Raw genomic sequence first — 23,627 nt, 5'->3', positions numbered from 1 at the left:
GTTAATTTTGAAGTTGAGTGTGATATCTATGCACCGTGTAAATATTTATATACAATCAGTCATCCACTGTTCATTTGCATTAATTTTATTTAAAAATAAATGATAGATAATATAATATCAGTATAAAAACTTTTACACTATCGCTATATATATATTTTCATCTTTTAAGTTATGGTGGTAGAATGATAGACACAAGAGACTCAAAATTTGGTGCGAAAGAGGAGACACATTTGACATTATTTGATGCTAATTTGTTTTCATTTGAAGCCCAATTTAAGCAAACATATATGCTATGAAATGCCACTGTAAATTAATGTAAAATTGAAGAGATTGGTATTGGTCTTAAGTTAAAAAGAGAAGGGAGTTTGGCACGTTGGTGTATTGTTCAGATAATAAGGCTATAACGTGAACAACCATCACAGTTGAATCAACTCACTCTACCTACCACGTTGTATTTGGTCTTGTTAGGAAGAAACAAAGGAAGGGTCTTAACTCTAAAAAAACACACACCCTTTATATTTCGTAGCAAATCTATTAGTTCCTCACCTCACCCTTTTGTTAGGAACAATCAAAGGAAACACAATACCCTTAACATTTGTCCATTTCCTGCAAAGACAACAAGTAAGAGCTCCATCTTCTCAATCAAATGAGTTGTTAATTGATCTTCCTTGATTTTGAACTGCTTATACAAATTGTTTGTTTTATGAATTTAATTTCAGTGGCTGATGAAGTTGTATTGGTTGATGAAATCCCTTACCCTTCAAAGTACACTACTACCAAGCCCCTATCTCTGCTTGGTCATGGTTTGTTGCTTTATGTCCTCATCACTTTCAATTTTTTTCCTGATTTGATTCTGAAGATAGGGTAAGGTACTAAGGTCTAGATTTATTAATGTTCCTGTAAGGTAATGTTTATATTGAAGTAATAAAATAAACAAAAGGGAGCAATGGATCTAGATCATTGACTATAGGTTTTAATTCTAGATCAATAAAATCTTGGATTTATTTGCTTTGATTTGATTCTATATATAAGTAGCATGTAGAAATAACTTGATTTTCATCTTTAATCAGGGATTACCGATATGGAGATTCACTTTCTCCAAGTGAAATTCTATTCAATTGGAGTTTACTTGGACCCTGAAATAGTAGGGCACTTGCAGCAGTGGAAAGGTAAATCTGCAAAGGAGCTTGAAGAGAATGATGGCTTCTTTGATTCTGTCATTTTTGGTAAGTTGTGATCCTCAGTAACACAAGTTGTATGAATATCTTCAGAGATTATCGCTATTAATTACAAACAAAAAGGGTCTTTAATTCATGATCAGCAACGGCAGTTCTGGCTGCAATGTTGCAGTTTTAGTGGTCTCTACATTTGCAACTGCATTGGCCACATTTTATTGCGGTAGACACAATATAATTTCAATTGCAACTCTGGTTTATCAACAAGACATTGATATAGTGATATAAGACCCCGCTAGATCTCAGAATGACCAAAATGTCAAATGTTCAATTCCTGGAAATGACACTTCTTGGAAGGGCAACTACGCCAAACAATTGCAACTGCTATTAGAGAGCAAAGCCACCATGGAAATAAGACAGCTCCAGTAACAGTTAATGGTTAACTGTTACTGGAGTTGTCTTGTTTCCATGGTGACTTTGTTCTCCAATATTTTTATTTTATTTTTTTTAAATGAATTTTAACTGTTACTGGAGCTGTCTTGTTTCTATGGTAGCTTTGTTCTCCAATAACTGCAGTTCAAAAAAAAATGTCTCTCAAAAGCTTTAATAATGTAATTTCTTTTGTTGATTAATTGGTATGAATGAAGTAATAGTGATGTATTGCCAATGATGAGTAACAATAGTGAATGATAGATGTGCATATGTGCAGCTCCAGTTGAGAAGGTTGTAAGACTTGTGGTGATCAAAGAGATCAAAGGTGCACAATATGGTGTTCAAATTGAGAGTGCTGTGAGGGACAGGTTGGCAGCTGATGACAAATATGAGGAAGAAGAAGAGGAAGCTTTGGAAAAAATTGTTGAATTTTTGCAGTCTAAGTACTTCAAGAAACACTCAGTAATCACCTATCATTTCTCAGCTGATTCTACAACTGCTGAGGTAAAATAAAAGCATGAGTTGCCTTTTTTGATTTGCTTTTGAATTACATGAATAAAGATCTGCTGTTCCAAACATTGAAACAAAAATAGAATAAATAATGAATGTTGACATGTTTTCATTAGTGCGGGACATGATTTGGAACATGTTTTGGGACAACAGATCATTGTTCGAATTATATAACTTGCTAATTGAAGAGAATGATGGCTTCTTTGATTCTGTCATTTTTGGTAAGTTGTGATCCTCAGTAACACAAGTTGTATGAATATCTTCAGAGATTATCGCTATTAATTACAAACAAAAAGGGTCTTTAATTCATGATCAGCAACGGCAGTTCTGGCTGCAATGTTGCAGTTTTAGTGGTCTCTACATTTGCAACTGCATTGGCCACATTTTATTGCGGTAGACACAATATAATTTCAATTGCAACTCTGGTTTATCAACAAGACATTGATATAGTGATATAAGACCCCGCTAGATCTCAGAATGACCAAAATGTCAAATGTTCAATTCCTGGAAATGACACTTCTTGGAAGGGCAACTACGCCAAACAATTGCAACTGCTATTAGAGAGCAAAGCCACCATGGAAATAAGACAGCTCCAGTAACAGTTAATGGTTAACTGTTACTGGAGTTGTCTTGTTTCCATGGTGACTTTGTTCTCCAATATTTTTATTTTATTTTTTTTAAATGAATTTTAACTGTTACTGGAGCTGTCTTGTTTCTATGGTAGCTTTGTTCTCCAATAACTGCAGTTCAAAAAAAAATGTCTCTCAAAAGCTTTAATAATGTAATTTCTTTTGTTGATTAATTGGTATGAATGAAGTAATAGTGATGTATTGCCAATGATGAGTAACAATAGTGAATGATAGATGTGCATATGTGCAGCTCCAGTTGAGAAGGTTGTAAGACTTGTGGTGATCAAAGAGATCAAAGGTGCACAATATGGTGTTCAAATTGAGAGTGCTGTGAGGGACAGGTTGGCAGCTGATGACAAATATGAGGAAGAAGAAGAGGAAGCTTTGGAAAAAATTGTTGAATTTTTGCAGTCTAAGTACTTCAAGAAACACTCAGTAATCACCTATCATTTCTCAGCTGATTCTACAACTGCTGAGGTAAAATAAAAGCATGAGTTGCCTTTTTTGATTTGCTTTTGAATTACATGAATAAAGATCTGCTGTTCCAAACATTGAAACAAAAATAGAATAAATAATGAATGTTGACATGTTTTCATTAGTGCGGGACATGATTTGGAACATGTTTTGGGACAACAGATCATTGTTCGAATTATATAACTTGCTAATGGCTAATAACATTGATGTTTATTGTGTATAGATTGTTGTATCTTTGGAGGGGAAGGAAGACTCAAAGTTTGTCGTAGAGAATGCCAATGTGGTTGAGACCATCAAGAAATGGTACCTTGGTGGTTCCAGAGCGGTGTCTCCCTCAACCATTTCATCTTTGGCTAGCACTCTCTCAACAGAGTTGTCCAAGTGAAGATAACTTTGTGTTTTGTAATGTTTGAGTTAATTGTTTGCATTGATGTGTAGTAAATGGAACTTTTTCCATCGGATTTCTGCTTTAAACTCTTATTGGAATAATGTTAATCCCATGATATGTGAAATTCTTGAGTGCTCTTTGAATTTGTCAGTCTGGTATTAGTACTATACAGATTTAGCAATTTACCTAGTGATATTTGTCTAAACTCTAAAATAAACTTAAACCAGTCAAAATTAAGTTTAACATAAGATTATTTTGTTAAATAATTTATAAATGAACATGAATAAAGGGATAGGAAATTTAGAATCAATTTCCCTTCTCTGTGTGATGCAAAATGGTACTTGTGGAAGCGGCAAGTGGATAAAGAAAATAGAGAAGAGTAGAAGAATAACACTAAGAATTTTAATGTAGAAAAATCTCCTCAATGTCAGAAGGAAACAACCACAACCTAGTCCAGAAAAATATCTCTACTATAGAAAGTAGGATTACAATATTTGACTCTCTCTTACTAAGAGGATAACACTCAATCTCACCCAAAAATAATGGAAATACAAACTCTCTAGTATTTCACTAGGAATATAAATCTCACACTAGGTGGATATAAACTCTCTCAATTTCTCTCTATGTTGTTCTTTCTCACTTGTTTGTTGTATCTTTTCCTCATAAGTCCCCTATATATAGTAAAATGGAGGAAAGCTTTATCATAGACACATAATGGAGGATTAATTGTTGTCATACTTTTCAAGACACTTTAAAAGTGCTACTTCAACTTTCTAAGTTAGACTTCATAATTCTCAAGAGTCAAAGAATAATTTCAAAACCTGAGAATAACTATCATTTAATGTACTCAATGGTTCATCTACCAAGATTCATTGGTTTTGTTTTCACGTCAATTAGGAAGGATTCCCAACATAAACTACATAGTATTTGATTACTTGTTAAATAAGAAATTATGGCATTTAAGGAGAATTGTTTGGTATGAATGCCTGTGAAATAAATATAGATATAACTGCTCAACTACTTTTCTCATGATCTGATCAGTACTTGTATGAATTTGCCTTTAAATATAAGATTTATCAATCGCATATGGATGAATTAGACACACATAAAAAAGGTATATGTCTCATATGTAACCCAAACTTTGCATTCAATAATGTAAGAATGTGGACATGTAAGGAGAGTTGTATTCATCCCAATTTTTCTTCCTCTATATCATATGTTTTTTCTGGTTCCATTTGAAGACCATATAGAAGCTCCTCCGTGAGACCTACAAGATGGTTAGAAGCTATGTTTTCTGCTGCATTACATGCATATGACATCTTTTATCTATAGCTAATTACATTTTTAGTTACAAATTTGTTTCTGCTAGTTAGTTATGAGGTCACACTCATTTGATGGCTATAAGTTCAGCTCACTCAAATTTGAGCTATCCTATATATAAATATCATAATTATTGTGAAATAGAAGGTTCTTTATAATGATCCATTTATTTTAGAAATAAGTTAAAAAAATATACTTCACATCTTACTCCTCCATTTTATGAGAATCTAATACTAGATATGAAAAACAATTGATCAGATGCTCCATTAGCCCAAAAATCAGTACTATGGGAAAGCATATCATGGAATCAATTTATAATTAAAGAGAAATAAATAAAATGAATACAAGATTTATGTGAAAAACCTCCGCCTAGAAAAACTAATTGATTCCATCATGTGGTCATGATTCATGTAAGGTACAGTTGTACAATACATAATTATTAAATCACGTAAGGTTCCAAATCCAAATTAAGAAGATGGGGTCTTGGATTCATGGAGCATTCAATTTCTTTTTTGAGACACTTGTTTATTTTCTGCTAACCTTATAATTTGTACTAAAAAGAGATATAGTCATTTCAATCGTAATCTTGCAATCAAACTTTACCCCTAATAGTTGTCCAACTTAATGCATTCGTACCTGTACGAATTGTGTGCTTAGTGGATTAACATGTTAATCTAACCACAGAACCCTGACTCTTCAACTTTATCCAAGAACGAAGGAAATCACGGAAAGCAAGCAAAAAATAAAGTTAAAGGGGTTGTGCATTCATAATGTATATATTTTTATGCTTTGTGTGTAAAATCTATTTTGTGTATAATTTTTGCTCAAAAAATGAATGAAGTACTTTCCCCATGTTCTTGAAAGAGTGTAATATTTATGCATAGTTAGTATAAAGATTTATACATATTCAATATATTATTCGGCATTCTTTTGTATTACTTTTTTTGAAGAGTCAACGATGATTAAACATGAATAATGAATGATGCAATAATAGTATATAAAATTCTTTTATTATCTGTATATACATTTTTCTTCTCATCCTAAAAATGAAGGAAAAAGTTTATGTGAACAAAGTAAAGTACCCATCAATCATCATCAAACATGAACAATAGGAGAAGGTGGTGGGTGGTCCATTTTTGAAATGCCTTCAAAATGTCAATTTAAAGCTGTAGGATATACTAAGTTCTCATTACTTGGTTGAAATCCACAAGCAGTGCTGGAATGGTTTTTTATTTTAATAATATAAGCCCACAAAGGGTAGTAGAGGATATTAACAAAAGATTGAGATTCCATTCTGTGAGCACAGTAACAATGATGATTATTTTCTGTTCTATATGCTCTTGTATTCAAATTGCCCTAAAGGAAAAAAGAGTAGAAAACTTGTCTCCCTTATCAAATAATCAACTTGGCTAATGGTTAGCTTTTGTTTTCATTTGCTTTCCACTAACCAAATTTATATAAAGTAAGAGAAAAAAAATATGTATACACTGATAGTGTAATAATTTTTTATATTATTATTGTATTTTTTACTATTTATTTTTAATTATCGTTTACTCTCAAATAAAAGTAATTCAAATGAAGGATAGATAATGCATTAATTGTGTATAAATCTTTACACTTTAGTATATAGATATTACACTCTATGTTCTAGCATTATATTGTGTAATTTAAGTGATGAGAATCATAATGATGGAAGTATATGACAGGCTCATAAATTATGGGTAAACATGTATGTAGCCATTACCATGGGATGTGAATTGTAAATTAAGTAAAATTGTTCTTTTGGTTCTCATCACATTCATTGCATAGAAGACAATTTTTCAGCTATCCCTTTGAGAAACTATTCAACTGACTCCACTCTATATCGTTTTGCATTTTTTTGGGAAAAAACATATTGTTCTGTACTTGCATTATTAGGCCTGATACTACAAACTGTGGCTGGAAGTGACTTGAGCTATCTGGAGAGATATTTGCGGTTCAATTCATCAACAAAAACATCTCTACATAAAAAAGTTAAGATAATGTTCTAATGTTTCATTTGTATCGCGATTATAGTTCTTGACTGAATGGCAAACATTTGATTCTTCGAGGTACATCGACACATGTCACACATTCGATTTATAGTTATTAGTATAACTTAACCATAGGGTTCATAGCTAACAATTATGAAATAAGTGTATAGGTATCTGTATATGGTTTATTTGGATACAAGGATCATCACTCTTTACATTACTACTACATGATTTTTATTCATGTGGACGAACCACAATAGCATTATAAAGAAGTGGATACATGGTACACAAGGTCAATAAGAGAATAATGTAAACATGAAGGGGTTATCATAGGAGGCTCACTTAACCACCTTTGGTGTCTCTTATCTATTTATGTCATGATAATTTCTCATCTTGAAGTCCGACAAATTAAGACTAGACAAGTTGGCTACAATATTATATCCCTTGGCCCTTGCTCTTCAATTGACACTTGTCCACATTCCACAAATCTCTTGTGGATACTAATGAGTAATAAAGATTTAACTTTTGGAATTAGGATAAATGCCATAGTTTCTTAGCCTCTAACGGGAGAGAATCTGAATTAAGCTTTGCTCGATTGATAAGAGTACTGTACTATATAAAAGAATAAAGATTTGGTGTTAAGTTTTAAGTTGTATTGATTGTGTCACCATAATTCATGAAATGGATCTTGTACTCTAACAAGTTTGTTTCCAAATTAAGTTTTATAGTTGACTTAGTCATTTCATAAGTGTATTTTATGATTTAAGAGCTGTTTATTTATCTTCCTTTCCCTATAAAACTCAATTTGAACAAAAATGTTTCCTCTTTATGCCTTACGACTTATTATCTACCTTAAAATTAACAGAACATACATTTTCAACCTTTTTAAGTTTAGTATACTAAATGACTTTCAAAGCTGAAAAAATTATATCTTTCTCTACAAACACTTTGAATAATAATTGATTGGAGAGTTTGGCACAAGGCCTTCCACGTGGAAAGGTAGTGTTTTTGAAGTTCATGTGATATTTTACATTTGGAATCTGATTTCCATCTCTATCACTTATCACTTATTGAGGTGCTTGCTTACTTTATTTCTCTGCTACTTAAGGTTGTTTTCAAATATAATATTTTTTTGCACCATTTAGATTTCTCTTTAACAAAGAATATGTCACCTACTGCAAAAGGAAAATGAGCATCAGTGTCTACTTTGACATGCAAATCAAATAGATATGATGGACGTATGACATAGATTGTGAAGTGAGAAGTCACATGCCATTCTTATTCTCACTGATACAGTTCTAAAATATAAATGTGGAATATGAACTAAATATCTAAATCAAGTTAAATGTGCATTAGTGAAGCAATGAAGGAAGTGAGTGCTTAGTGAAGCAATGAAGGAAAACAAGAGAAATTCAACAATGGTTGAAAATTGAAACTAGTCATTCATTAAACAAAGGATGACTCATTTTATGAGACTTCTACTTGGTGAGATTTGTGGAACATATATATGCATTCTTATACATTTAAACAAAAATTCTATTTCCAAATTTTTTACTTGTGACCTTTTTGTTACTAGGCATTTGCGCCAAAGCTCGCTTATTTTGGTGAAAGGAAAGTGAAAAAGAATTCAACTAAGTTTGAAACTAGTTGTTCATTAACAATACTTTTTTTCATCTTCTATTTTTTTTGGAAACAATGTCATCCAAGTATCCATCTAGTTGAACATCACTTGCCTTTCAATGTATATATTACAGACAACAAACATTCAAGATTTAGCACAATTTCTTTCAACTTACAAAACATCTACAAAAACAGAATTGTCTTTGAAACCATCATCCAGCGGTTCAATTTTCTACACTATTATCAACCTCTACATCTTCAATTCTTCATAAAACTACACAAGTAAATGGTAAATATGAAAAGTTCTAAAATCTATGAGCAATGCTTCAAACAATTAGTTTCCATTTATTCATATTTTCCCTCTTTTAGGGTGAACTCTAACCATGGAGGACTAAAATTGCAATTTCAATTAACCAATCTCATCCACAGCTACATCTACAGGCTCATGTTCATGATCTTCTAAGACATGCTCCACATGATGGCTAGTTCCTACAGCTGCAGTTACAGCAATAGCAACAGTTGCAGCATCAGAAATTGTTGGATGTTCAAGCAAAGACTGTCTACAAGTAGGGCAAGAGGAATGTGAGAGCAGCCATTTATCTATGCATCTAACATGAAATCCATGGTGACATTTTGGTAACACTCTAACTTTCTCTCCATTCATAAACTCCCCAAGGCAAATTGGACATTCTGTGGCTGCAATACTTGCACTACCTGCACCATAAACAGCTATAGGAATCTGATGCAATGCTTTCTTCTTTAGTCCTTTCGATGTCGCACGAGCCGAAACCTCATCCGATGTCCCAACTGCGAACCTTCGGATACATCGCAGAGCGCAACGTACAATTGAGTTGAGTCCAAGAGCACATATAAGTGCACAAAGCAGGGCTGCCAAGATAATCACCATATTGGTGTCAAATTTTGTGTTACTTGCAAAAGACTCACTTGTCTTATTTGCATTCCCTGGTGCAGTTGAGCTTGAATCTGTGTCAAGCAATAGGCGGTGTGGTGGATGTTTAAGAGCCATTATAGATTCTGCTTATGAAAAAAACACTAATAATTCAACAGAAAAACTCAGAATTCTTGCACCCCTTTGAGATAACAGCTTATTTATCTAAGGCTGCTGCATGAAACTGCTCCAAGGTTTTTTACTTCTCAATTGACCCTCAGAAATTTGAGAGGATTGAAACACCTCAGACTCATTATAACCTTGTGTGTCTGGATTTAGCTTTCTTCGATTTAGAACTTGTTGCACTTGATGACTTGAGTAGTTGAGTGTAAGGATTCAAGAACTTTTATGCTTGTACAGAAGAACCTTTTGAGTTATGGCAATATCTATCAGGATTCCTGCTACATAAGGACTTTCAAAGTAGCATCTATTTGGTTACAAGGACAAGAATCATAGAAAGGGTGGTGAGTAGTATCACTAGTATGAGAAGAACCTTTTGAGTTATGGCAATATCTATCAGAATTTCTGCTACATAAGGCCTTCAAAGTAGCATCTATTTCGTTACAAGGACAAGGAATCCCAGAAAGAATGGTGAATAGGAGAAGAACCTACTGAGTTATGGCAATATCTATGAACTATGAAGGATCTGAAAGTATTTTAATTATAGGAGTGGTTGGAAATTTTCTTCTTACTATTTAGAGCATAAAGAGACTCAATCATGCGAGGCAAATGAAAGAAGGGGAAAGTTTTGGGTTTTTATGTTATGTGGATAATAAGGCTAGTGGTCAGTGATTTGTAACATTTAGATGGTGCCTTTGATGCAAATTAAGAAAAGAAAAACATAATAGCATAACTAAGGTACAGCACAATTTTGTCTTGTTTTGTTGGCGCTATCGCATAGCATAAATACAATAACGTACAATATACTATAATACCTTTACATAGTGGTGGTGGCAGTAGAGGCGGTGATAGTGATGGAGGTAGTATAAGTGATGACGGTAGTGTTATCATGGTAGTGGCAGTGGTGGTTGTATTGGCGGTATTAATAGTTCTGACAAAGTAATAATGGTGGTGGCGCTATAATAATAGTAATGACAGACATACCAAAGATAATGACAATAAGGATGGTCACAATGTGATGAAATTGATGGTGGTGATTGTTACCATGGGAATTACACAAAATGAAATAAGAGTGTGAATATTTATTTCAATCTTTCATATTTTCTGATCATAGTAGTAAAAGATAAATTTGATCTATGTTTAAGATAAAAAATATACGAAGCTGAAATGAGTGCTTATTTTTATTATTAAATATTTTAGTAATATTTTTTTGCTATCCGGTGAATAATTATTTGTCTTGATTGGGAAATCGAATCAGGGGCATTAAAATTCCCTTGTGGTATCCATTGTTTTTAGGGAATATAATAAGTACACGACCAAATTCAGAATGTCAGTATGATTTGATATTTTATTATATATTTAAGTAATATAAGTATTTTGTTTTAGTATAAAGTTTTTTACACTATCAACATATTTATATATTTGTTAATAAGGTATAAGTTGTCTAATAAATTTTAAATATTTATGTTCTGAGATGAAAACATGACACCTTGTTTGGTTATATTGAAGTTTAGATATTGGTTGACTTCAGAATCAGGATAGGGAATAAAAGAGAGGTTAAGAATTTTGATTATGGCACCTGATCCCATCTAACTACGCTTCTTATTCTGAGCACCAAATCCTCCTCCCACTCCTCTACTCAATCATAAATTTAAAGTTTAAGTAATTTGTTCCCTCATTTTCTTTTTTCATCCAACGTTCATTATTAGTTTCTGATTTAAAGATACTGCAACTTATTATAGCACTTAAAATCATAATGAACATTGGATGGCATGATTAGTTAATCAACTTCTTGTTTAATTGCAAACAAAGGTTGATAAAGTTGGTAATGATTTACATCAACTTCAGTTCAAATTTCATTATTGTACCAATGTGAGAATATCATTAATAAGTAATATAACATTGAAAGGTAAAATTAGTATGTGAATTATTGAAAGCTGTTAAATAACCTTTTGAAAATTAGTTTTCAAAAGCTAGAAATCTTCTTATTGTTTACTGAACAACTCTAGTAAGTTATGTCAATTAAAAGCTATATAAAGCTACATACAGGTGTTGTTGGAGTGTAGTGAATTTAGCTTGCCATTTGCCTGTAAACAGCAATGACAAAGCGTTACACTGCTGCTATATAGAAGTCTTTAATATATTTTGACTTAATGTTCTTTAGCATTATGCTGATTTAACAACTGGCATAATTAAACCAAGCTATGTGATGTATTAACCAATTTGATGGGCTTATGGACCATATACAAAAAACGTAACAGACAACTGCTAAATGAATTAGATGATTGTGAAAGAGGACAACATATGTAGCTGTAAGATGTACAAATTCCTTTTGTCCTATTTCATCAAGTGGTTAGAATAATCACAAATTGAGATGGCGACAAATTGCTCTGTGGGGCATGTGAATAAGGGGGGAAGTGGGGCACATGGAAAGTCACGTGTTGTTCATACCTCAACATCAAATGAAGATCTAAGTTCCAAAAAAATATCTTTTCCATGTCTCTAACCAATGAAAGTTTAATAAATAGATAAAAATAATAGATTTTATTTTTATAACTTTTAAGCAGTGTTGTTAAAACCGTACCGGTTATCAAATCGGTCAGGGTACTGGTATAGTGATACAGTGGTTCAAGCAGTGGTTCAGTAATTAAACCGCATGCCGGTTAAACCGGACATACCTACTTATATTTATATATATATATAAACCTATAACAAAAAATTCCAAATAGGTAGATACTCAAATTTATAATCCATATTTATAATCTACTCAAAATTCACATAAATAAACAATTTTAAGTCTTTAACAAATTCAAAATCTAAATTAAAAAACATATATCAATCCAAAAGTACCATTTAACACCCACAAAATATAAATAAATGACATAATTTCACAACTCACTCTATAAAACAAATAAATTTAGAGTTTTAACATTTAACATCAAGGAGTCAAAGTTATCTTATATGAATATTATATTTTTCTACCAAATCCTATCTTCAGATAGTACTCTAAGATTACACAAATGTCACTGAGATTACACACGAATGTTAGGAACCAAAATGTGTAATCTAAGTATGCTTTGGAAGCATGTGCCTTGAAGTGTTGAAGAATAGTTGGAAAGATTGGTCACTTGTAATGAGTTTTTAAGTTTTTTAAAAAAAAATATATATATGTGTATAAACCAACCGGTTTAGTAAAATACCGGCCGGTTCACCGGTTTTGACAGATTTTTGACCGGTTTTGACCGGTTTTGATACTTGACCGGTTCAACACCTGTACCGTACCGGTTAGGGGGCCGGTTCCCCGGTTTTCCGGTTGAACCGGCCGGTACGGTCCGGTTTTTATAACTATGCTTTTAAGTAATGATTTTTATTGGATATTGACATGAATGGATACAATTGATATTCATTCCTCCGCATCATGGGCCATAACCCTACCCCAAAGGAAGAGAAAGGTACACTCTATGGCACAGGAAAATTCCACTTAGATCACTCTTAGAATTTGCCACCTGCACTTTTGGATTGATTTTATTCCATTCATGTCCCATCAATGTACACTGTAATATATTCTTACCTACTTTACTTAATTGGTAGCCTCCCACACAGACAATGTCACATTAAAGCAAAAATAAATTACGTTTTAAAAAAAGTGTCTAGCAAAGGGTAACTGGCTTGCTTGAACACGTTAAGTTTATATTACATGTATGATTTTCTTTGTAACAAAAGCAAAATCTAATTTTCGTGTCCTCATTCAATGATAGTACTAGCTAAGAAATAATACATGCAGAACTAAATATATTAATTTTCAATAATTAAACACTATAATTTTTTCAGTAGAACTTTATCTAATTTTATTTCTTATAGCAAAGCCCTTAAGAAAATCGGGTTAGTAATTGAGATGAAAAACAATGGAATGCTGTATTTTTGACAATGCTCTCCTTGGATATTGTTCTTTGTCTTCAGAAAGTGGATCTGGATAGATGAAGTTGCTGAAAAGTCTTCTAGTATCGCATGAGGTATATTTGAATATACTGAGGGAGGTAATCGAAAATATTCCTTGATGATCAAGTTAGTATGTGAAGGATATGTAGAATATCATAGAATAATATCAAGAGATATGTTAAGAACTTGGAGGAATGTAAGTAAGAGAGTTTAAACATGTAAGTAAAAGTAAGTAGTGAGTTACGCCTTATATTATCGGTCTAAGCTATATAGATGAGGTGACAGCTTTGTGCACGGGATATAACAGAGGAACGTCATGAATAAGTCTGACAAAACATCTTTGGGTTGTCTGATTTCTTTGGTTGGAGCCCCATGTGAAGAATGGTAATCCATGACAAAGATAATGCTTGAAGAATTGTAACAAGATTAATAAGCAAATGGAATGAATATGACTCTTTTGATTAACGAAAAGATGTACAAGTGAACTGGTTTCCTTCTTACTTTGAAATGAAGAAGAGAATCGATATTTATACAAGATGAATAGCTAAGCTTGCCATAACCAAATAAACAGAAAACTTGAAACCTACTAAAAGAGAAAACTATGCAAGTAACATAAATAACTAATTTATGAAAATATGCCATAAAAGGAAAGTATGCTAAAACAAAATTTCTTATGCTAAAACAAAATTTCTTGTTGGGCCATTAGCTATTTGTGTTGGGCTTTTGTTGAAGGTAGTTGTCTTCAACAGACCCCTGCAAACTAGGCATGTGAATGTTGATAATGCTTAGTTTGGACATGATGATACGAAAAGGTGAAGGTGAAAGTGACTTTGTGAAGATGTTAGCGACTTGTAGAGATGTATGAATTGGAAGAAGATGGATAGTATTGTTTTGAACTTTCTCACAAACCACATGACAATCTATGTCAATGTGTTTTGTTCTCTCGTGAAAAACGGGATTGGCGGCTATATGCAATGCCAAATTGTTGTCACAAAAGATGCTCACAGGTTTGGTGTGCTTGATGCCAAGATCTCAAAATAGATAGAGGAGCCATTGAGCCTCACAAGTGGCCATGACTAGAGCTCTGTACTCAGCTTTTGAAGAGGATCGTGACACTATGTTTTGTTTCTTGCTTTACCATGATACAAGAGCATTGCCCAAAAAGAAACACCAACCAATTATTGTCTTCCTCGTGTCTATGCACCTTGCCCAATCAGAATCTAAGTACCATTGTATCGTTGTTGTGTTATTGGCTGAGAAGAAAATGCCTTGACCAGGGGATGCCTTTAAGTACTTGAGTATTCTGGTAGCAACCTTGTAATGCAAATTAGTTGGATGAGCTAAGAATTGGCTTAGGTATCCTACTGAAAATGATATGTCTGGTCGAGTGTGAGTGAGATATAGGAGCCTTCCCATTAGTCTTCTGTAGGATGTGATGTCTTGAAGGGGAATTCCAGATTGAGAATGAAGAGTGGTGTTGTATTCTATAGGTGTAGAGGAAGGTTTGGCACCAAGGAATCATGTTTCCTCTAAGAGATCTAAGGTGTATTTTCTCTGGTATAGTGTTATGCCTTGACTGGATCTTGCTACCTCCATTCCTATAAAGAATTTTAAGTCACCAAGATTCTTGATGCTGAATCTATCATGAAGCATGGTCTTTGTGTCAACTATTTCTTTCAAATCATTACTTGTTAGGACCAAGTCATCTACATAAACCAGAATAGTAGTAAATCCAGTGTTAGTGTTCTTAATAAATAAAGAGTGATCAGAAAAAGATTTGATATACCCAATTTTTAGAAGAGTGTTGGTGAGTTTGTCATGCCATTGTTTGTTAGTCTGCTTCAATCCATAAATTAATTTTTGTAACTTGCATACAAGGTTCTGATCTGCAACAGGCAACCCTGGTGGTGCTTTCATGTACACTAATTCCTTTATATCATCATGGAGGAAGACTGTGTTGATATCTAGTTGTGAACACTCAATTTTGTCTGGCCAAAACGTATAAAGTTTATACAAAGATTTCAAATAAACAAAATTGTAAATAGCATTTTTTTAGATATCCTAGAACCAATTTTATGTTGAATCATAAGCGATGATCAATTAATTACCAACGATTTAGTTTTAAATTATTAATGTTGGTTTAGTTTTTTATTTTGGAATTACTAAAAATGTTGACGGATCTAGTTATTACAAGAATTCATTCTGGATGCAAAGGTTACAAAAAATATATAAAATAGAAATTGATTGGGATCCTTACTTAAATGAAACGTGCATGTGTAATGCTAGAAAAGAGAAAAAGTTTCATAACGTAAAGAGAGGAAGAAGAAAAAAGAATAAGAAAGGGAGGAGGCGGTGAGAAGTGAAAAAGGGTATGAGAGAGTAACGTAAAAAGAAAAGGAAAAGTGACACTGCAAAATGTATAAAAGCCATGGAGAAGATAAGGTGAAAAAAAGGAAAATGAACCTAGAGAAGGGAAACCTTGATACCTTCCTCCTTGCGTCTCCCCCACTCTAATGAATAATCACTTCTTTTCCTTTAATTACTACAAAGACACACACTTTCATATTTTGGTTTTGCTAGTTGGATTGCTTAGCTTCCTCACCCTGAGTTGAATCTTGATTCCCTTTCTATTCGGTAGTAGTGCTGATGTGTTTAACTTTGGGTTGAAGAAGAAGAATTTTATCGAGGAAGGTGATGTTGAACTCGAACAACCTAGTTCTCATCCAATATATCTTGCAGTGTCATCTGAGGTTGGGGTTGATGGAACTGACTTTGATAATATGGTTCGATCTCATGTTGATATACTTATTCCTAACTTGCAACAAGTAGTATCGAAGCATGTGTGGGACCAAAGTTTGAACTTGTGGTGCAAAGCAAAAGGATATGGACCATGTTGTTAGGAGGTTGTTTGTGGTTTGCTTCAAATGCTTTCATTGCATGCTTTGATGATGGCCATTAGAACTTCATATATCCCTTGTGTCATAATGATCATATTAAGAGATGAAGTGGAAACATTAGTAATAATGCATAATTGCTTACTAAGTTGGAAGTGGGATCCAGGAAAGAGAAATCATGGACTCCTACTCCTTGTGCTATTCAATGTTTATGTTTTGATAAAGATCATGATGCTGCTACTTTTATACCATCTATGGATATCTAGTCCAAGTACTTCAAGAGCTATGTCAACTTAGGGGCTCCACGTGTAGCCAAAATTTGATTACAAGTGCTCTTAATGCTAGCAACGCAGGAGGATGAATAAAAGCAGGTATATATATATATATATATATATATATATTCATAAATCTTCCATAACCAATATCCTTTAATCTTCTCTCTATGATGTTTATTTCTAACTTTTGTATTATTTGTTAGCAAAACAAGAAAAAATCTTAAAAGACATTCATATCATTCTTTTTATCTCTAGTTGCATTCATTTTATATTTTGGACAAACACAAATATGTTTAATGTTGCTAATTATTCCTATATCCATAAGAAACAGAATTTTTATAATATGGTCATGGTTTGAGTTGTTTCTAACTCCTCTAAAAATGAGGAGAAGGTCTACGACCAACACCGTCTCTAAGCTATTAGTTCCATATAAAAAATATAATTAAAACCTCTTTTACCTAAATAAATTATGGAATTTTTATAGTAAGGTTATGGTTCGAGTTGTCTCTAACTTCCCTGAGAATGAGGAGAAGGTCTACGACAAATACCATATCTAAATTATTAGTTCCATTGAATTAAAACAATCACATACTAAATATTTCAAAATCCATAAAATCAATCCACCAAATCTATCAATACCAAATTGACATTTTCAAAACAATAACAATCAACCAAACTAACCAACCAATTTTCGAACTAGAACTACGTAGTATTGATTTTCATATTGCACTCAGGGATACGTAGGAGCACAATAACCTCTTGTTAGACACAAATATAAAAAATAAAAATATTTTGTTTCAATAATTGAATTTTTAAATAATTAATTGTTAAGGGTATAAAAGTCATGTTATTAGTGAGGGTACCGTTTTAATACGGGCGGATGGGGTGCTAATATCTTCCCCGATCCGTAATCGACTCCCGAACTCAGAATCTATGTTTAAAGACCATTCTTATCCTAATTGGGCTTACTAGAGAGTCCGCCTTGTCCCAAGTTGTTGGGTCGGTCTTCCAACCGAAAATCGGATCGCGACACTAGTTGGTGCAAGTGCCAATTGTAAATGGCTACTAGGTATAACAACACTCTTATTGTTGTCATTTTGACCACGGGACTGAAGGTATCCATGTAGTCCACACCTTTGGTTTGATTGGACCCTTTTGTAACTAACCTAACTTTGTATCTTTCAATGGTGTCATTTGCAGCTTATGTCTTTCTTGTCATTTGGCAGGGTAGTTAAGGTCTAGGTGTGATTTCTTTCTAAGGATTTTAGTTCAGTTTGGATGGCATCCCTCCAGCAGGATAGCTTGATTGACTCAAAGTAATTTTTGGGTGTTTGGTCAAGGCTTATGGATAAATAAAAATGTCTATGTTTAGAGGATAGGTGACTATAATCAATTATGTTGCTAAGGGGGTATTTGGTGTTGCTATCAGCTAATGTTGTTTGGTGCATTAGATTGCAATGGTAATCCTTCAGGTAAGTTGGTGGTCCTCTAATTCTATGGGACTACCTAGTTGGTTGGTGGTTATTTGAGTCTTCTTCTGTGGATGTATCAGGGTCAGTAGGATCATTGCTAAAGTGTTCTCTTGTTTCAGGTAATGTATAAGAGAAAATGTCATTCTGGTAGGTAGACACAACATGGTTTTTATTATGTTCTATCCTAGAGGTGTTTTGGTTGGAAAAAGGGAAAATGTGCTCATGAAAGGAAACATTTCTTGATATGAATACTTCATTGGTTCTAGCATCTAGGAGAACAATACCCTTTTGTGCAATGTTTGAACCCTAAGAAAATGCATTTCCTAGATCTAGGGTCAAGTTTCTTTCTGTGACTAACTAGAGTAAAGGCATAACATAGACTACCAAATACTTTCAAGTCAGTTGTATCAGGCAAAATTTTATGCAATTGCTCAAAATGAGATTTATTAGCTAAAAACATGGTTGGATGTCTATTGATTAGGTGTATAGCATATGCAATAACATAATTCCGAAAACAAGTAGGCATATTAGATTGAAAAAATAAAGAGCGAGTAACACCAAGAATGTGTTGGTGTTTCCTTTCCACTATGCCATTTTGTTGATATGTCTCAACACATGTGGTTTAGTGTTCTATTCCTTTTTCTAGAAAATAGTTTTTCGTTATGAATTCTTTTCCATTGTCGGTTCTAATGGTTTTTACCTTGAACTTAAACTGGGTCTCAACATAAGCTACAAAGCCTTTGATTAAGGGGTTGGCTTCATCCTTTTGTCTCATAAAGAAAATCTAGGTAAATCTTGTTTTATCATCTACAATTGTAAGAAAATATTTGTGGCCAAATGTGGATGGAGTGGAGATAGGGCCCCATATATCTACATGAATGAGATCAAATGCATAAACAAATTCAGTAATACTAGAAGAAAAAGGGGAGTTTCTTTTGTTTTGCGAAGTGACAAACCTCACACGAGTTTTAAGTTTTATTGCATGTAATAAAAGGGAAAGTAGTCTGCATAATCTGCATTTTCTTGTGAGATGGGTGACCTAGTCTACAATGCCACAAATTACAATCATTGTAACAAGTGTAAAGGTCCACATTGTGAAATTTAGCATAATTCTTGTTCTGTTCATTTAGCACATATAATCCTCTCCTTAGCTCAGCTGCACCAATCATCTTCAAGGAGTGTTGGTCCTGAATTTGGCAATGATTGCTTGAGAAAGTTAATGTGCAGGCTAAGGAGTTGATTAGTTTAGATACAAAAATTAAATTGAAATTAAACATAGGCACAAACAGCACATCAGTCAAGTAAAGGGAATCAGAAAAGACTATTGTGCCTGAGTAATGTACAATCACATGGTTACCATTAGGCATAGTGATTGATAGAAATTTGATTCTCTTATACTTCTGGTAGGCATAAGGAGTACAAAAAACATGATTCCTGCCCTTGTGTCAAGAATCCAATTGTTTGATTTATGTATGTGTAAAGATATGAATTTACCTGAATTATTTTGGTCTGTTGCAGGAACAGAATTTGATGCTGAGCTAATCTAGTTTGTGCTGTGAATGGGCTAATTCATTGATTCCTGAATCAAGCTTCTCAAGGCATTGTGTTGAGCTGGTGTGAAGGGTGATGCTATATCCATATACTATTCTTTGTATTCTGTTTTGATGGTATCATCTTGGTCTCCAATTTGTCCATTTGCTCCTGAATACCAGTTGATATTGGTTCCATTTGTTGAATAGCTTGGAGGAAATCCATGATTCTTATAGTAGGTATCTATGGTGTGTCCAGTTCTTTGATAGAAGGTACAAGTTTTATGTCCTCTTCCTCTAGTGTAGGTCCCTGATCTTCCTTGGATATTAGATCTTCCACTCATTGATGCTCTGTAGCCTCTGCCCCCACCCCTGCCTATTTGCCTAGTGTCATTATTGATGAAACTTGAATAGCTTGTCGTGAGTGCAGGATTTTCAGACATCATTTGCTTTTCTTGCTGAATCAGGATTGAGAACACATTGTTGATGGCAAGTAGAGGTTGCATCAACATTATTTGTAATCTAACCGAAGAGTATTGATCATTTAAGCCTCTCAAAAAGCAAATTACATATTCATTCTCTCTATAATTCTTCATGGTAGGGATTAGAGCATAGTGACACTTTACTTCACATTCACAAGGTGGTATGGGCATGTAGTTATCTAGTTGTTGCCATAATGCCTTCATCTGAGTAAAAAACTTGTCAATGGATGCATTACCTTGCCTGGCAGAATGCATTTCTCCAATTAGCTCCGAAATTCTGAAGATGACTCCTTGGTGATACCTTTCTTTTAGGTCATCCCATATTTCCTTTGCATTGTTCATCTGTAGGACACTTTGAACTATAGATGGTTGAATTGATTGAGTTAATCAAGAAACTACCAGGTTGTTACATCTGTTCCAAATAGCACACATTTGATCGTGAGGTGGTGGCTTTGGTAGGGATCCATCTACAAATGCAAGTTTATTTTTAGTTTTTAAAGCCATGGTCATTGCCCTTGACCATGGGTGATAATTCTCACCATTCATCAAACCTGAAACGAGTACAACTCCTGGATTCTCATTGGGAGATAGGTAGTATGGGCTCGCGGGATCAAGGATGGGATTCATGAGTTGATTAGCCATTACAAAGGTGGAGACAAAATGTACTTTCTGTAACAAAATGAGGTTATGGAAGAAAAGATACCAATGGCGTAGCAGAGTCACCTTCTTCAGGGTGCTATGATACCATGTGAAGAATGGTAATCCATGACAAAGATAATGCTTGAATAATTGTAACAAGATTAATAAGCAAATGGAATGAATATGACTCTTTTGATTAACGAAAAGATGTACAAGTGAATTGGTTTCCTTTTTACTTTGAAATAAAGAAGAGAACTGATATTTATACAAGATGAAAAGCTAAACTTGCCATAATCGAATAAACAGAAAACTTGAAAACCTATTAAAAGAGGAAACTATGCAAGTAACATAAATAACTGATTTATGAAAATATGCCAGAAAAGGAAAGTACGCTAAAACATAATTTCTTATGCTAAAACAAAAGTTCTTGTTGGGCCATTAGCTATTTGTGATGGGCTTTTGCTGAAGGTAGTTGTTGTTTTCAATACCCAAATGAGCTTCCGAAATTGTTTCTCTTGTTCAACTTATGCAGATAATCACCCTTTTTACTCGATTGTGAGGTGTCTTTTTTAAGTGAGGTGGAACAAATATAGTCTACATTGTTTTACTATTATAATATACATTCTACAAACTACATATGGACATAAAACACTTGATTCTCGAAGTCAATTTCTTCACTTTGATTTTTAACCCATACTAGTTATACATATGAATCCTACTTATGGCCTTGTGTTCCTTGCATTCCTTGTTCTTTCATGCCACTAATATAGTCAAAAACAAACATAAAATAAAGTTGATCTTGTTGATTTCTACTTAAGGCTTTGTGTTCCAGTTTATTAATTCTATGTTGCTAGTTCATATCCAATAGGTTTGGGAACACATTTTCTATCCCACAATATTGTACTATTTTATGTCATAAAATGTGATTTATTCGAAAAATACTTAATAATTAAATTTTTAACTTAAATATATATTTTTCAATCAATTATAACTCATGAACATAATGTGAAACAAAAAATATGCTCACAATACACCTACCCTAACCAACCCAACAAATATGGGGTTGGTTTGGAAGATCAAAACAACATTTACCCATTTCAATTCAACCCATTTTATTTGATTTCTTTCTATTTTTACATCAATGCCTACCAAAACTCAACCAAGCTCAATTTGCAACCCTAATCCTACACATATTCTACCCATGTTTCCCCCTACTAGTAAGAAAAAGTAATCCAAAAATATAATGAAATAAATAAGATAAAAATGATGTAAAAATAACCATACAATAAAACATTCGAATTATTATTTTTTAAAAGTAACTATACTTTCATTTGACCCCACAAAATGCATGGCATGGGATTTCCCTTCGATTCCCCATCGCTCCATTTCCAAGATCCGGATTTGGTCCCACACGACGACCTTCTCTCCGCTTACATCGACTCCGATAATTCCGAATCCAATGTCCAAGCCTCCGATGCCAGATCCAAACCGGAAGACGCCAGTGATGGAACCGTTGATGCGTCCATTAGCAAAATCGGAAGGTCCGGTCACCGGCGAAGCAATTCAGTGAATGGTCCATCGTCGTCGTTGATGGAAGGGATTAAGGCGAAGAAGGCCATATCACCTGATAAGCTCGCTGAATTGTGGACCATTGATCCTAAACGAGTAAGAGGTTTCTCTCTCTTCTCCTCATTCCTTCATATTCTGTATATCACATTACATGATTCTCTTATTCACTCTGTGTAGGGATGAATTCACTGTACTGTATACTACTTACTCATAAAGATGTTATGAAATTAATGTAAAAAGCGAAGAACTCTGTATCCAAGTGAACCATGTACCTGTACCACAGGATTACGTTATATATAGCATTGTAGCTTTAGCCTTTTCCTTCTATTAGGAAGAGGAAAACAATTTATATGAGTAGATGGATTTTTCTTTCCTTTGCTTCTAAGAAAATTAAAAGGAACTTGGTTTATTTAGCCCAATGCCTGGGCCACACGATGCAGCACTGTAGCGCAAAAGATGTATGTGTATGCCTTATTGTGACAGGTCATAGGCTCATAGCCTTGCATAGTTGCATGTATACCATGTTGAGGGTACACGGCACATAGTCACTCAGATTTTCTCATTAGCCTTGCGCACCATTTATCACCATTCCATGTACCACTTATCAGGTTCACCTTAAAGAGAATATTCTAAGAATAGTGTAAAAGGTTGCGAACTGTGAACTAGGAGCCATTCCAAGTGACTGTTGGTATGTATGAGGGGCTTCCAATTGCACATGTAGCACACTGGCAGGTTGAGCTGTCAAGTGTCAAGCAGCTTTTTTGTGCACTCATATGCAGTTTGTCCGAGGGTGATTGCTGGTTTCCCTTAAAACTAATGAGTCACAAACACCAATTCAATTTGTTCATATTTGATAGACTATACTGAATGAATTGTCAGAATCCTCCACTAAAGAGTGTGCAGTTTGCTGAAAAGTATTTTTTATTTCGGAGGGGGTTGCGTTATCTAGCTAGAGGTACTCTGATCATAATATTTCCATAGTTATTTGTTCAGATTGTTCACTGTTGGTATTTAGTTAAAAGAAGCTTTTGTGTTTGATGCAGGATTTTGGCCAATTGATAATCTGCTGCGCGCTGAAAAGAAAGAAAGGCTGGTAATGTGTTAGAACTTGAAAGAAAAGTTGAAACTCTTCAGACCGAGGCAACTACTCTTTCAGCTCAGTTAAATCTTTTCCAGGTTATTATTGAAACATAAATTTG

The 23,627-nt window shown here is 33.8% G+C and overlaps 3 protein-coding genes across 4 annotated transcripts; 1 reads left to right on the top strand and 2 right to left on the bottom strand.

The window, feature by feature from the left end:
* LOC109328700 (probable chalcone--flavonone isomerase 3) lies at window positions 391-3,758 on the top strand. Its single transcript, XM_019562284.1, has 5 exons — window positions 391-621; window positions 720-803; window positions 1,071-1,226; window positions 1,885-2,111; window positions 3,444-3,758. Coding segments are annotated over exons 1-5 (630 nt in total). The 5' UTR covers window positions 391-620; the 3' UTR covers window positions 3,606-3,758.
* LOC109327423 (RING-H2 finger protein ATL74-like) lies at window positions 8,637-10,378 on the bottom strand. Of its 2 annotated transcripts, XM_019560565.1 has the most exons (2): window positions 9,021-10,378; window positions 8,637-8,984 (listed from the first exon to the last, which is right to left on the bottom strand). In XM_019560565.1, exons 1-2 carry the CDS (start codon window positions 9,585-9,587, stop codon window positions 8,970-8,972), a joined length of 582 nt encoding a protein of 193 aa, XP_019416110.1. In that variant the 5' UTR covers window positions 9,588-10,378; the 3' UTR covers window positions 8,637-8,969. The 2 variants fall into 2 exon arrangements, with proteins under 2 accessions (XP_019416110.1, XP_019416109.1); XM_019560564.1 differs by having other exon boundaries at window positions 8,889-10,377.
* LOC109327706 lies at window positions 19,852-20,862 on the bottom strand. The gene is made up of 2 exons (XM_019560871.1): window positions 20,631-20,862; window positions 19,852-20,579 (listed from the first exon to the last, which is right to left on the bottom strand). Exons 1-2 carry the CDS (start codon window positions 20,860-20,862, stop codon window positions 19,852-19,854), a joined length of 960 nt encoding a protein of 319 aa, XP_019416416.1.

Source organism: Lupinus angustifolius, chromosome LG15, assembly GCF_001865875.1.
Source record: "Lupinus angustifolius cultivar Tanjil chromosome LG15, LupAngTanjil_v1.0, whole genome shotgun sequence".
Taxonomy (NCBI): domain Eukaryota; kingdom Viridiplantae; phylum Streptophyta; class Magnoliopsida; order Fabales; family Fabaceae; genus Lupinus; species Lupinus angustifolius.
This window is presented reverse-complemented; position numbering and strand designations above follow the sequence as displayed.

Excerpts from the sequence above, each read along its gene's own strand:
- LOC109328700 (XM_019562284.1), top strand. Across the intron at positions 804-1,070 it reads CCTATCTCTGCTTGGTCATG|GGATTACCGATATGGAGATT; the intron begins GTTTGTTGCTTT and ends ATCTTTAATCAG. Across the intron at positions 1,227-1,884 it reads CTTTGATTCTGTCATTTTTG|CTCCAGTTGAGAAGGTTGTA; the intron begins GTAAGTTGTGAT and ends GCATATGTGCAG.
- LOC109327423 (XM_019560564.1), bottom strand. The coding sequence starts at position 9,587 with ATGGCTCTTAAACATCCACCACACCGCCTATTGCTTGACACAGATTCA.
- LOC109327706 (XM_019560871.1), bottom strand. The coding sequence starts at position 20,862 with ATGGCTAATCAACTCATGAATCCCATCCTTGATCCCGCGAGCCCATAC. Across the intron at positions 20,580-20,630 it reads GTGTGCTATTTGGAACAGAT|TTCAAAGTGTCCTACAGATG; the intron begins GTAACAACCTGG and ends AACCATCTATAG.